This window comes from Carcharhinus amblyrhynchos, chromosome 5 (assembly GCF_965287045.1).
Source record: "Carcharhinus amblyrhynchos chromosome 5, sCarAmb.v2.hapA, whole genome shotgun sequence".
NCBI classification, from domain to species: Eukaryota; Metazoa; Chordata; class Chondrichthyes; order Carcharhiniformes; family Carcharhinidae; genus Carcharhinus; species Carcharhinus amblyrhynchos.
Window position 1 is genome coordinate 5774654 of NC_137328.1, and position 13648 is coordinate 5788301.

Sequence of the window (13648 nt, forward strand, 5' to 3'; positions counted from 1 at the left end):
CCCTCAGCATTTGCACTAAGGGTGTCAGCCTTGATTTTGTCCTCAAGTCTCTGGACCAGGGCTTGAACCCCCAACCTAGAGACTGTGCAAGAGTGCGTCGCACTGAGTCACTGCTGACATTGGTGATAATGGTTGATTTGCCAAAAATGGGATAAATCCTTTGATTACACCTACCCAATGAGATATCTAAAAGGATCAACAGTACGTTATTTTATTTCTAATGCCTTTTGCCCATGGACCCTCAGTGAGCTGACAAGCTCATTCAAGCAATCAGTAACTTGTGGACAATGATGTACCAACTCTCAAACCTTCGTGGCACAAACCAACATTCTTGATTTGGTTTGATTTATTATTCTTGTCTTTCTTTTGAAGGAAAATTACAATGTTTTAGAACGACCATTCCTTTGTAAGCATTTCCAATTTAAAAATATACGTATGAACTCCAAACTATATATTATTCCTTGCAAAATGCCTTTCTCTTACATATTGTCTCGCACAGATACAGTTTGCCAATTCTGACTTGTCATGTAAGAAAACATCCTCCAGAACTGGAAACTGCTCTTCAGAAAGTCCATGAACTAAGAGGTAACATTTGGGTAGTAGTGACAAAAACACAATTGTATCCTAGTCTTTTCCTGATGCAATTCTGAGAGTTGGCATTCTGCCTGAAAAGGCCTGTTTATTGGAATGAATAACAAAAGGGTTTCAGATGCAGATCCCACAGAATAGCCACCTCCTGTTGTTATGTTCCTAACTATAGTTCCCCTTCCAACATATGGACTTTAACATAAATGCAGAATGCAGTAGACCTTTCAAAGAGTCATAGAATCCCTGCTGTGCAGAAGGGGGCCATTTTGCACTGACTGTCCAATAGAGCATCTTACCCAGACCCTATCCCTGTAACCCCACTAATCCATCTAACTTACACATCTCTGGACACTAAGGGACAATTTAGCATGGCTAATCCACCTAACCTGCACATCTTTGGAAGAAACCCGGAGGGAATCCATGCAGACACGGGGAGAACGTGTAGGCTCCACAGTCACCTGAGGCCAGGATTGAACCCAGGCCCCTGGTGCTGTGGGGCAGCAATGCTAACCACTGTACCACCATGCCGCCCCAAAAGTTTCATTTATGTTCTTCAAATCAAGGGAGACCTGCAATTTCATTGTATTGAAATGTTCATTATCATGCAATCCTTTTGTTTTATATATTTTTAAAATTGTATTGATAGCCTTAATTAAATCATGAAATTATGATTACTTGTTTTACTTGCATCGCCATCACGATTCAGTACCAGCTGTCATGATTTTCAGTGAATCAGTTGTCTATCTATCTCTGTAAAATGGCTGTGTTACCTCCAGAAATAATTAGAAATCTGCTCTGCTTGCTTCCTCTAGAGGTGTGATGCTTTAACCTCTAATACTGATACTGCTAAAAAACATCATTTTCTCCCAAATAACTAAGCAAGCTTTGGCAGTTTCAGTAGAACATATCGAATATAACCCTGAGTTGTTAATAGGTTAACATCAGCACAAGTATATATATATATTAGCTCCTTCATGGAATGACGTAGAGCTTACAGTGCAGGAACAGGCCATTTGATCCAACTGGCCCATGCTGGTGTTTATGCTTCTCATGAACATCCTATTTCGTCCAAGTCTATCAGCATATCATTCTCTTTCATTGAACCATAGAATCCCTACAGTGCAGAAGGAGGCCATTCAGCCCATCAAGTCTGCACCTACTCTCCGCCAGAACATCTTACCTAGGCCCACCACCTGCCCTATCCCCATAACCCTATGCACTTCCTTGCTAATCACCCTTAATCTTGGGACACTAAGGGGCAATTTACCATGGCCGGCCAGCCTAATCTTTGGAGTGTGGGAGGAAACCGCAGCACCTGGAGGAAACCCACGCAGACACGGAGAAAACATGCAAGCGCCACACACACCCAAGGCCAGAATTGAACTCGGATCCCTGGCGCTCTGAGGCAGCAGTGCTAACCACTGTGCCACCGTGCCATCCCAAATCCCCCTCATGCCTATCCAGCTTCCACTTAAAAACATCCATACTATTCACCAGAACTACATGTGGTAGAAGAATTCCACATTTTGGGTTAAGCAGTTTCTTCTGAATTACTTATTGGGTTCATCAGTGACCATTGTATGTTGGTGGCATTGTTACTCCTAGAGTAGGGTGACTAGAATCATTTTTAAAGGGGGCTTAAAAATTGGCCCTTCTCTACCTCTTGTAACAAATCTGGCCAGTGCAAGCATGATGAGTCAAATGATCTCCTTCTGTGCTGTAATATTATCTGATTCAACATACAATCTCTTAAGAGCCATAGAGTATTTGCATGTAAATTAAAATAAGAGTGCCACTCTGTCTCATTTCTTACTATCAGTCATTATTGCACATTGCAGTGGATCCTCCGTCTGACCCTGAGGCAGTCAGTGCCGAGGAGGCCCTGAAATATCTTCTGTTCCTGGTGGATGTGAATGAACTGTACGACTACGCAGTGGGCACGTACGACTTTGATCTTGTGATGATGGTGGCAGAGAAATCTCAAAAGGTTGGTATACTTCCTTGCTTTATTTCCAAAAACCTGATATTGGTTAAGGCAGGTTTTGTTCATTCATAAACCTGTAGATGTTTGCAGCACAGAAAGAGACCATTCAGTCCATCGCATCCATACCAGTTAACAAAGATCTGACCAAACTAATCCCATTTTCCAAAACTTGGCCCGTAGCCATGGACTTCTTAAATCATAGAATCCCTGCTGTTCAGAAGGAGGCCATTTGGCCCATTGAGTCTGCACCAACCACAATCCCACCCAGGTTCTATCCCTGTAACCCCACATATTTACCCTACTCATCTTCCTGACACTAGGGTCAATTTAGCATGGCCAATCAACCTAACCTGCACATCTTTGGCACAAAAACAGAGAATGCTGGAAAATCTCAACAGCTCTGACAGCATCTGTGGGGAGAGAATAGAGCCAACCTTTCTGACGAAGGGTCACCTAGATTTGAAAGGTTGGCTCTATTCTCTCCCCACAAATGCTGTCAGACTTGCTGAGATTTTCTGTTTTTATTTCAGATTCTAGCATCCGCAGTATTTTGCTTTTATCTGCATATCTTTGGACTGTGGGAGGAAACTGGAGCACCCGAAGGAAACCCACGCAGACACGGGGAGAATGTTCGGACAATGACCTGAGGCTGGAATTGAACCTGGATCCTGGAGCTGTGAGGCAGCTTTGTTAACTGTTGTGCCACCCTAAATGTTGCAAGAGTTTCTGATTCAAGGTTGTCTTGTTGCCTAAGCTCTGTAGGGCAACAGTAAACAAAAAGAGGCAAGGCAGCAAAATCAATCAAAATGTTACATTAGAAAGGCAGAAGACTGTTTGAATAAGGTCCACACTAATGTTTGAAAGGCTAAATAGTCTACTCCTGTTCCCTTGTTCCCATTGATATCACATAAAGTGAAGCTTTGAAGCTGACCTTGATATGTTTAGGCTGATGTGCTCTTGAATGTTATTCTCTTGTTCCAGGATCCTAAAGAATATCTGCCATTCCTCAACAATCTGAAGAAAATGGAAACCAACTACCAGCGATACACCATCGATAAATATTTGAAGCGATATAAGAAAGCTCTCAGCCATCTCAGTAAATGTGGTGAGTGCAACTTCAGAACATCAAATGCAATTGGAATTTCAGCCCTCAGCAGCTCGATTGAGAAATAGGTGTTCCAGGATGGGGGTGCTGACTTAATTCCAAGGAATTTGTCACCCACTGTAACATCCTGTGTACATGTTTGTACACGTGTAGCAGAGAGAGGGAGCATTAGCTTGGTAAACTACTTTTGATGTCTGGCCATATTTGGTGTTGCAATGAAATCCTGTTGGATCTGCTTCTACATGTGGAATTTACATGGGCCTGAACTAAATGAGATCGGTCTTGATAAATTGAAACCTGTTTTCGTTAGAATTATATAACTCATTTGATGAATTACACATAATTCAATCTGCTGCAAGTTTCCAATACTCTGACTAGTAAACATAGCTTGTATTTTCTGCAATAATGGGTAACTTCAATGTAACAGTTGTTTTTGTATAACACCTTTTGATGTGCGAAAATGCCCCAAGGTCCTTCACAGAGCCACAATCAGACCTAATTTGACACCAGGACACTTTAAAAGAATTTATTCATGGGTTCTGGGAGTCACTGACTGGATGTGGGTATGCCGGCGTTGGGCCAGCCATCCATTTATTGCCCATCTCTAATTGCCCTTGAACTGCGCATCTTATTTAGGCCATTTTGGAGAGCATTTTAAGAGTCAACCACATTGCTGTGGGTCTGGAGTCACATAAGATCATAGAATCACTACAGTACAAAAGTAGGCCATTTGGCCCATCGAGGCTGTACCGACCACAATCCCACATGGGCCCTATTCCCATAACCCCACGCATTTACCCTGCTAATCCCGCTGACACCAGGGTCAATTTAGCATAGCCAATCAATCTAACCCGCACAGCTTTGAACCAACCCACACATGTTGGCCAGGTAAGGATGGCAGATTTCCTCCCCTAAAGGCCATATGTGAACCAGTGGGTTTTTACAACAACCAACAATGGTTTTATGGTCACAGAGTCATAGAGGTTTACAGCATGGAAACAGGCCCTTCGGCCCAACTTGTCCATGCCACCCTTTTTTTTTTAATCCTTAAACTAATCCCAATTGCCCGCATTTGGCCCATATCCCTCTATATCCATTGTACCCATGTAACTATCTAAATGCTTTTTAAAAGACAAAATTGTACCTGCCTTCACTACTACCTCTGGCAGCTTGTTCCAGACACTTACCCCTCTGGACACTTTTGTATCTCTCTCCTCTCACCTTAAACCAATGCCCTCTAGTTTTAGACTCCCCTACCTTTGGGAAAAGATATTGACTATCTAGCTGATCTGTGCCCCACATTATTTTATAGACCTCTATAAGATCACCCCTCAGCCTCCTACGCTCCAGAGGAAAAAGTCCCAGACTATCCTGCCTCTCCTTATAACTCAGACCATCAACTCCCGGTAGCATCCTAATAAATCTTTTCTGCACTCTTTCTAGTTTAATAATATCCTTTCTATAATAGGATGACCAGAATTGCACACAGTATTCCAAGTGTGGCCTTACCAATGTCTTGTACAACTTCAACAAGACATTCCAACTCCTGTATTCAGTGTTCTGACTGATGAAACCAAGCATGCTGAATGCCTACTTCACCACTCTGTCCATCTGTGACTCCATTTTCAAGGAGCTATGAACATGTACCCCTAGATCTCTTTGTTCTCTAACTCTCCCCAACACCCTACCATTAACTGAGTGAGTCCTGCCCTGGTTCAGTCTACCAAAATATATCATCTCGCATTTGTCTAAATTAAACTCCATCTGCCATTCATCAGCCCACTGGCCCAGTTGATCAAGATCCTGTTGCAGTTGGAGATAACTTTCTTCACTGTTCACTGTGCCACCAAGCTTAGTGTCATCTGCAAACTTACTCACCATGCCTTCTATATTCTCATCCAAATCATTAATATAAATAACGGTGGATCCAGCACTGATCTCTGAGGCACATCGCTGGTCACAGGACTTCAGTTTGAAAAACAATTCTTTACAACCACTGTCAAGAAGCCAATTTTGTATCCATTTAGATACCTCACTCTGGATCCCGTGAGATTTAACCTTATGCAACAACCTACCGTGCGACAACCTATCATTAGGCTTCTAATTCCAGACTTTTATTGAATTCCAATTTCACCATCTGCTACAGGGGGATTCAAACCTGGTCCCCAGGGCATGACCCTGAGTCTCTAGATTATGTTTAGAATGACACCACCGCCTCCCCCAATAATGGAAATATTCCCTCCCGCAGTGGAAGTATTAAGGGAGAGTCAAAAGAGGTAGGTTTTAACGAGTGTTAAAAGATGAAGAGAGGTGGAGAGTTCTAGGGAGGGAAATCCAGAGCTTATGGCTCAAGGCTGCTAAAAGCAATGGCCAATGTTAGTTGAGCAATTACAGTGAGGATGTGCAAGAAACCAGAATTAGAGGAACACTTGGAGGGTGGTAAGGCTGGAAGAGATTTCAGGGATACGGGCGGGTGAAACCATGGAGGGATTTGGAAATACGGGCAGGATTTTAAATGTGGAGCTTTGTTGGTCATCAGCTCAGGGTAGTGGGACTGGGTACAAGTTAGGCAGCAGATATTTGGAGGGATCGGAGTTCATGGAGGGGCTGACCAGGACTGGTCAGGTCAGGAGGTAACAAAGGAACGGATGAGAGTTTCAGCAGTGAATGAGTTGGGACAAAGATAGTAAATTCTCCAACTACACCCATAAGCGTGGAACAGAATGAGGAAAGTCCCAGCCAGCTGCACATCAGAAGAGAGGAATTGGAAGATGGTACTGTTAGCAGTGATTGCTGACAGGTCAAGAGAGACAGGGAAGAATAGTCTACCATGCTCACAGTCACATAATATGTCATTTCTAACTTTGATAAGGGCCGTGACAGAAACCTGACTGGAGGCTTTCAAACATGGATATGGGTTTGGGAAGTGAAAACACACTCGGAGACTTTGGAATTGGAAGGGAGGTTGGAGATAGAAATCGGAATTTTACAGCCACACTGGAATCAGGGTGAGCGCGGCTCACAGAAGTCTCCGTTGGCCTCGGGCAGGATTTTACAAGCCTCGTCCAAATGAGGTCAGACTGGTGGTTTGTAAGGACAGGGTGGTAAAGGCTGGTTCTTTTTTGGTGACAGTTTTGAAGGGCTGAGGTAGTATCTGAGAAGACAGAGTGAGACTAAGACAAAAGCAGTTCGTAACTGTCCAAGGACTGCTGCAGTCGGTTCGTAGCCTGGAAAATCACTTGCTCGTATGTTAGTGTTTTTAACGCACAATGCTTCTTATTTCCCATCATGCCATCTGTGTGGCTTCGGATGCTGTAAGTGCACCCCAACAGCAGCGTCTGCAAAATAGGACTAGCCATTGTAACATCTACATTGAGGATTTATTGCCAAATTCTGTATCCAGTATGTGGTTTGATGATTAATGAATGGGATTGAGATGGGTGCGTCTGATGTGCTGCATACAATGGTGTTAGAGGGAACACACAGGACTGTTCTTGACTACTGTGTAAAAATTAGAAGTTGCGCTGGTTTTCTTTGCCTTACATCCTGATGGAGACACAGTTGACATCTTTACTTGATGTCTTGTGAGTGAGGAATTGGGCTGGAAACATTTAAGTCCTCCTCCGAGCACTTTTGCACGGTCTGATATACAAACACAGCACAGTATTGCCCCCACTAAACTGATATTGCTTTCTTTCAGGTCCTCAACATTTCACTGAGCTTCTTAACTTGGTAAAAGACCAGCAGATGTACAGTGATGCCTTGAAGTTGTTCCCAGTAAGCAGCCTGGAATACAAGGTATGATGAAAATGTTGTGTCTTGTCAGCAATCACCAAGCCTTACAGAAGTTCAGAAGAAACAAAACCTTGGCCAGAGTATCAGAATTTATTGAGGCGCATCACCTTCAGTCCTTGGATACAATTGCATCCTTTTTCCTGACCATTCTGAATTAATGTGTTCATAAACTAAGTGACTTGATTGATCCTGAGCTGAGCTTCCACATCTCTCTATCACGTAGACTACCAACCTCCACCTCCGTGATGTCACTTGTCTCCCCTGCAATCTTAGCCCATCAGCCTCTGAAACCTCCGTCCACGTCTTTCCGTTCTGGATGTGATAATTCCAGTTATCCACAGGGTGACCACGCATTCTGCACTCTCTGTAAACTTCACCACGTTCAAAATCTGCTGCCTGTATCCGATCTGATTTATCCATCATCTCCTGATATTCCTGACTTACAAAAATGGCTCACAGCCCCCCGACATTTCAGTTTTCAAATTCTCATCCTCCTGTTTAAATCCCATCGTGGTTTCCTCCCTTTGTAACCTCCTCTGTTCTACATCTCTGTCCCCAACCTTCTACATTTATTAAATTCTGGTTTCTTGGGTGTTGCAACTTTTCTCCACCATGCCATTTGCAGCCATACCTATCACCACCACAACCACCCTCGCTGCCTTTAGAAATCTCTTTTAAAGTCTACCTCCTTCACCAGACTTGTATAGTATACAATCTGTTGTGTAACATTCTGCCACAGGTTAGTTGGAAGACGGGTCAGAGCCTGGCAGTGAAGCAAAGACAGCTAGACAAGTTATTATCCAAATGGAGAGAAGCCTCCGTGTGCTTTGGTGCAGAGGGATCTGGGTGTCCTTGTGCATGAATTGTAGGAAGCTAGTATGCAGGCACAGCAGGTGATAAAGCAAATAGAATTTTGGCATTCATTGCTAAAGGAATAGAATATAGAAGTAAGAAAGTGTTGTTGCAACAATACAAGGCATTAGTGAAACTGCACCTGGAGTATTGTGCACAATTTTTGTCCCTTTACTTGAGGAGGGATATAGTTGCATTGGAAGCAACTCAGAGGAGATTCATAAATTGATTCCAGAGTTGAGCAGGTTAGGCCTAGTCTCTCAAGAGTTCGGAAGAATGAAGGGTGATCTAACTGAGGAATGTAAGATGTTAAAGAGAATTGACAGGGTAAACGTAGAGAGGGTGTTTCTTCTTATGGAGCAATCTAGAACGAGAGGTCATAGTTTTAGAATATGGGGTGACAGATTTAAACAGAGATTAGGAGAAGCTACTTCTCTCAAAGGGTGGTGAATCTGTGGACACTGGGACGTTGAGTAAATTTAAGGAGGACATTAACATTTTTAATTAGTAATGGGTTGAAGAGTTATGGAGAATGGGCAGGAAAACGAGACAGGATCAGCCATGATCTTGTTGAATGGTGTAGCAGGCTCGAGCAGCTGAATGGTCTACTCCTGCTAGTTTTTGTGTTCCAATTCGAAAAGAGAAATAAGGATATACTTCTTTACTGTGAGAATAATTAGAATGTGGAACTCCCTACCACAGCAAGTGGGTGAGGTAAATAGCCTGGGTGCTGTTGAGAGAAAACTAGAGCACATGAAAGAATAGTGGGTAGAGTGATATTCTCAAAGGTTGAGATTAAGGAGATGGAATGGGAGATTTGTGCTGAGCATAAATACCAACACAGATCATTTAGGGAGAGCAGTGGCAGCGCAGTGGCACAATGGTTAGCACTGCTGCCTCACAGCATCAGGGACCTGGGTTCGACTCCCAGCTTGGATCATTATCTGTGTGGAGTTTGCACATCCTGCCCCTATCTGCATGGGTTTCCTCCCACAGTCTGAAAGATGTGCTGGTTAGGTACATTGACCGTGCTAAATTCTTCCTCATGTTCCTGAACAGGTGGCAGGAAGGTGGCAACTAAGGAGTTTTCACAGTAACTTCATTGCGGTATTAATGTAAGCTGAATTGTGACAATAATAGATAAATAATCTTTATAATAAACTGATTCTGTGCTGAATTCTCTTTGTGCCTCTCTGTCATTCTTAATTAATGAAAATGGAGAAAGTGCCTCAAATTTTGGTGAGGGGGTCACTAATTCAGCGAGTCAGCTGTGAGACTGCTTTTGTTTCCCTTCTCATCGCAGGATATCAGTGTTGCGTATGGCGAGTATCTCAGCGAGAAGCAGCACCACGAGCAGGCGGGGCTGATCTTTGCACGATGCGGGGAGTGTGAAAAGGCACTGGGAGCTTTCCTGCTCTGCCACAGTTGGCAGCAGGCTTTCTGCATGATCGCTCAGCTCCACTACACTGATGACAAAGTGGTTAGCATGGCACGGACTATCGCAGGTAAGGGCTGCTATGACCCTGAAGCTTGTCCTAAAGAGTGCGATGGATCTGAATACTGGCTTTTGTCTCCGGAACCTGTGTTGAACAGATGGGATGGAAGTTTCCTTTCTGCCTCTGCGTATTTTATGTGAAGTGAGCTTGGAGTGTGCCATAGGAGCAGGAGGAAGCAATTCCACCTTTCAAACTTATTTACCGTTTAATTAGACCAGGGTGATCTGTATCTTAACTCCATTTAGCCAGCTCAATTCCATAATCCTTAACACCCTTTCCAAAGAGAAACCTATCAATCACAATTCAATTTCTTCAATTGAGCCCATCCTTCTCTCCGCCATCAGCCTTAGCAGCTTTATGTGGAGAGCATTCCAGATTAGCTTTATGTGAAGAACTATCCCTGTATGGTCTGATTTTTAAGTGTTGGTCACTTTCCTGTAGATGTGTCAGTGCACTTCAATGCCCAGGAGCTCATGCCCACCCGTTACAAGGTGGGTGCGTTGCGAATGTACACTTTACACCGATGTAGCTCTGAGACTACACCAAGGTACATTGAGGAACTTATACCCCAAGACTGACTTAACTGAGATTGCGGCAATGATTAGAAAAACGTGCGTCAATATTGCGTGAAACACATGACATCTCTCCCCTTGATGAGCTCAAACGTAATGAGCTCAAGGGTAGTAGGGTCGTGGAATGCCCTGCCTGCAGCAGTTGTGGACTCGCCAACTTTAATGGTGTTCAAATGGTCAGTGGATAGGCATATGGATAACATTGGAATAGTTTAGGTTAAAGGGTTATTAGATTGGTTCTACTGGTTGGCGCAACATCGAGGGCCGAAGGGCCTGTACTGCGCTGTAATGTTCTATGTTCTAATTTTTTTTTAATTGAAATGCCACTAACTAGATGAAGTAAGATGTCTGTGTTGTTCTCCAGGGAAGTTAATGGAGCAGCGGCGATATTCTGAAGCAGCCTTAGTCCTAGAGCAGTATGCAAAGGTAAAGTTACTTTCAACCTCTTTGGCAAATGCAAAGAGGTGGTCTCAATTTCAAAAGTCACCGGCAAACTAATGTGGACACCTTAAATATTAAATCTCCTATGTGTGCATGCAGTTGTGTGTCAGTGTCAGAATAATATTGGTTAAACACGTGAAGGGAAAGAATTTGCAAGAATGTTGAGAAAGGGCAAGGGTGTGGGATTAAGTGGATAACATGATCGAAGAGCTGGCAAAAGCATGAAAGGCCGAATGGCCTCCTCATAAACAATTTGATTCTATCCACTTCCATCTGGCTCTCTCCTCAGACCTTGCATTGAGTGCATTCAGTAATTTTAGGCTAATTTTCATACATGGTTTTGACCGGATCTCGGTCATCAGTTAGTTTCCCTGGGATATGGTGCTGAGCTGGCTCAACTTTGGATTGTGTGCGGTGTGCCTTCTCTAAGAAAAGAAATCCATATCATAAAGGCAACTGTCCCTTTATCAGCTCACATGACTGTTTTAGAAAAGTATGCTTTAATCCTGAACAAAGAAGTAATTCTTAATTGAATGTGTTATGCATTTGGGAAATAATCCTATTGCAGAGTTTAACTAACTGACTACCATTCTTGGCTAAAAGTCAGTAAGGTAAGGGTGGCACAGTGATTAGCACTGCTGCCTCACAGCGTCAGGGACCCAGGTTCGAGTCCCGGCTTGGGTCGCTGTCTGTGGGGGCCTGCACGTTCTCTCCGCGTCTGTGTGGGTCTTCTCCGGTGCACCAGTTTCCTCCCACAGTCTGAAAGATGTGCTGGTTAGGTGCATTGGCCATGCTGAATGTTCCCTCAATGTACCCGAACAGGCGCCGGAGTGTGGTGACTAGGGTATTTTCACAGTAACTTCATTGCAGTAAGCCTACTTGTGGCTAATAAATAAATAAACTTTATTCACTGCTGTGCACGCTTGTTGCAGTGGATTCTTTAAAAATCTTTAAAAGAATTTAACATCTCTCACCACAGGACTATGAGGAAGCCATTACGTCACTTTTGGAAGGTGCAGCCTGGGAAGAGTCACTGAGACTGGTAATGATTTTAATAACATGTTGTTTAGAGTGGTTGATTAATGGGGGTTCATACATCTTTAATTAACATTTTCACGCTTCTTTTCTCAGTTTTACCTTACCAAGGTAAAAAATGTGACTTACATAATTTTAACCAGTTCATACAAGCCTGAACATTTTTTAGCCTGTACTCCAATTATGTGCTTCGCCACCATGCTGAGATATATCCCTTCCAGAATCTTCCAAAATCTTGAGCTTTGACATCCTGACGGCTCTGTTAGTTAGCATTGCATGTGTTTTATAGTTGGAATTGCAGTTCGGGACAGCAGGTTTACCCATGATGGTTTCAGCGTTCAAATGAAACAATTTGCAAATACTATTATTCTCCATTGAATGTAATCTTTGGAATATTTTCTGAACACGTTGAAATCTCTACCCACAGAACAGTCGGGGCAGCATGATGGCACAGTAGTTAGCACTGCTGCCTCTCAGCGCCAGGTTTGATTCCCAGCTTATGTCACTGTCTGTGTGGAGTTTGCACATTCTCCACTTGTCGCAGTGGGTTTCCTCCCATACTCTGCGGGTTAGGTTGATTTGGCCATGGTAAATTGACCAAAAATGTGCATGTAGTTGGGTGAACCTGCCATGCTAAATTACCCTCCGATTGTGTGCGTCGGTGTGAGTGGGTGTGCCCTGTGATGGACTGACTTGGATGTCCCCCGACTAGTGCCCAGGATCTGTCGAGAATGGTTTCCTCTGATTTATTTCCGCAGTCCAAAGATGTGCACGTTAGGTGGATTGGCCATGCTAAATTGCCCCTTAGTCCCAGGATACTAACTAGGGTAAGTGCATGGGGTTATGGAGCCTGGGTGGGATTGTGGTCAGTGCAGGCTCGATGGATTGAAAGGCCTCCTTCTGCACTGTCGGATTCTATGATTCTATGAACACACAACTGCACATCTGTTGGTCGCTACCATTCATTTGTCAACATGTACATTGATGCACTCAAAAAGTAAACCCTTAATTACAGTGTGAATGTTTGCTTTTGTCACATTGCAAATTACAGGATTAATCTACATCAAAGTGTATGTGCCACGTTTTAATAATCTCTAATGCACCTCACAGCAGCCTGATTAAAAGATGGTCTATCTTGGCCATATCCTGCTTGTTGTGACATTTGGCAATCCTTTAATTTTAATCTGTTAAGGAATTACTGTAAGGGCGATAGGATACAGGTCAAGGCTGTGATCTCACATGCACTGCAACATCAAGAAGTAGTCTGACCAGGCTGTTATACAAGGCACGCCTCCAGAGCTGATGTTCTGTCTTTGGGATGACAGTGCATTGATTTCCTCCCTGTGTCTTATCCCTTTATAGAATCCCTGCAGTGCAGAAGGTGGTCATTTGGCCCATTGAGCCTGCACCAACTCTCCAATAACAATCACACCCAGGCCTTATCCCTTTAACTCCATGTATTTACCCCGCTAATCCCCCTAACCTACACATCTTTGGACACTAAGGGACAGTTTAGCATGACCAATCCACCTAACCTGGACTGTGGGAGGAAACTGGGGCACCCAGAGGATACCCAGGCAGAGACTGGGAGAATGTACCAGTCTGCAGGTACAGCAGGTGATCAAGAAGGCAAATGGAATGCTAGCCTTTATAGCGAGGGGGATAGAATATAAAAGCAGGGGGATCTTGCTGAAACTGTACAGGGTACTGGTGAGGCCGCAGCAGGAGTACTGTGTGCAGTTTTGGTCGCCGCACTTGCGCAAGGATATTTTGGCCTTGG

General features: G+C 43.7%; 1 protein-coding gene across 2 annotated transcripts in view; it reads left to right on the forward strand.

Annotated features, from left to right (window-relative positions):
- Positions 1-13648, forward strand: part of elp1 (elongator acetyltransferase complex subunit 1) — a 79313-nt gene that overhangs the window by 44574 nt on the left and 21091 nt on the right. For both annotated transcript variants that reach the window (XM_080188396.1, XM_080188395.1), the window contains exons 24-30: positions 500-585; positions 2427-2575; positions 3554-3677; positions 7378-7475; positions 9628-9829; positions 10757-10818; positions 11813-11875. In XM_080188396.1, coding sequence (XP_080044522.1) covers positions 500-585; positions 2427-2575; positions 3554-3677; positions 7378-7475; positions 9628-9829; positions 10757-10818; positions 11813-11875 — 784 coding nt within the window. The remainder of the gene's footprint in view (positions 1-499; positions 586-2426; positions 2576-3553; positions 3678-7377; positions 7476-9627; positions 9830-10756; positions 10819-11812; positions 11876-13648) is intronic.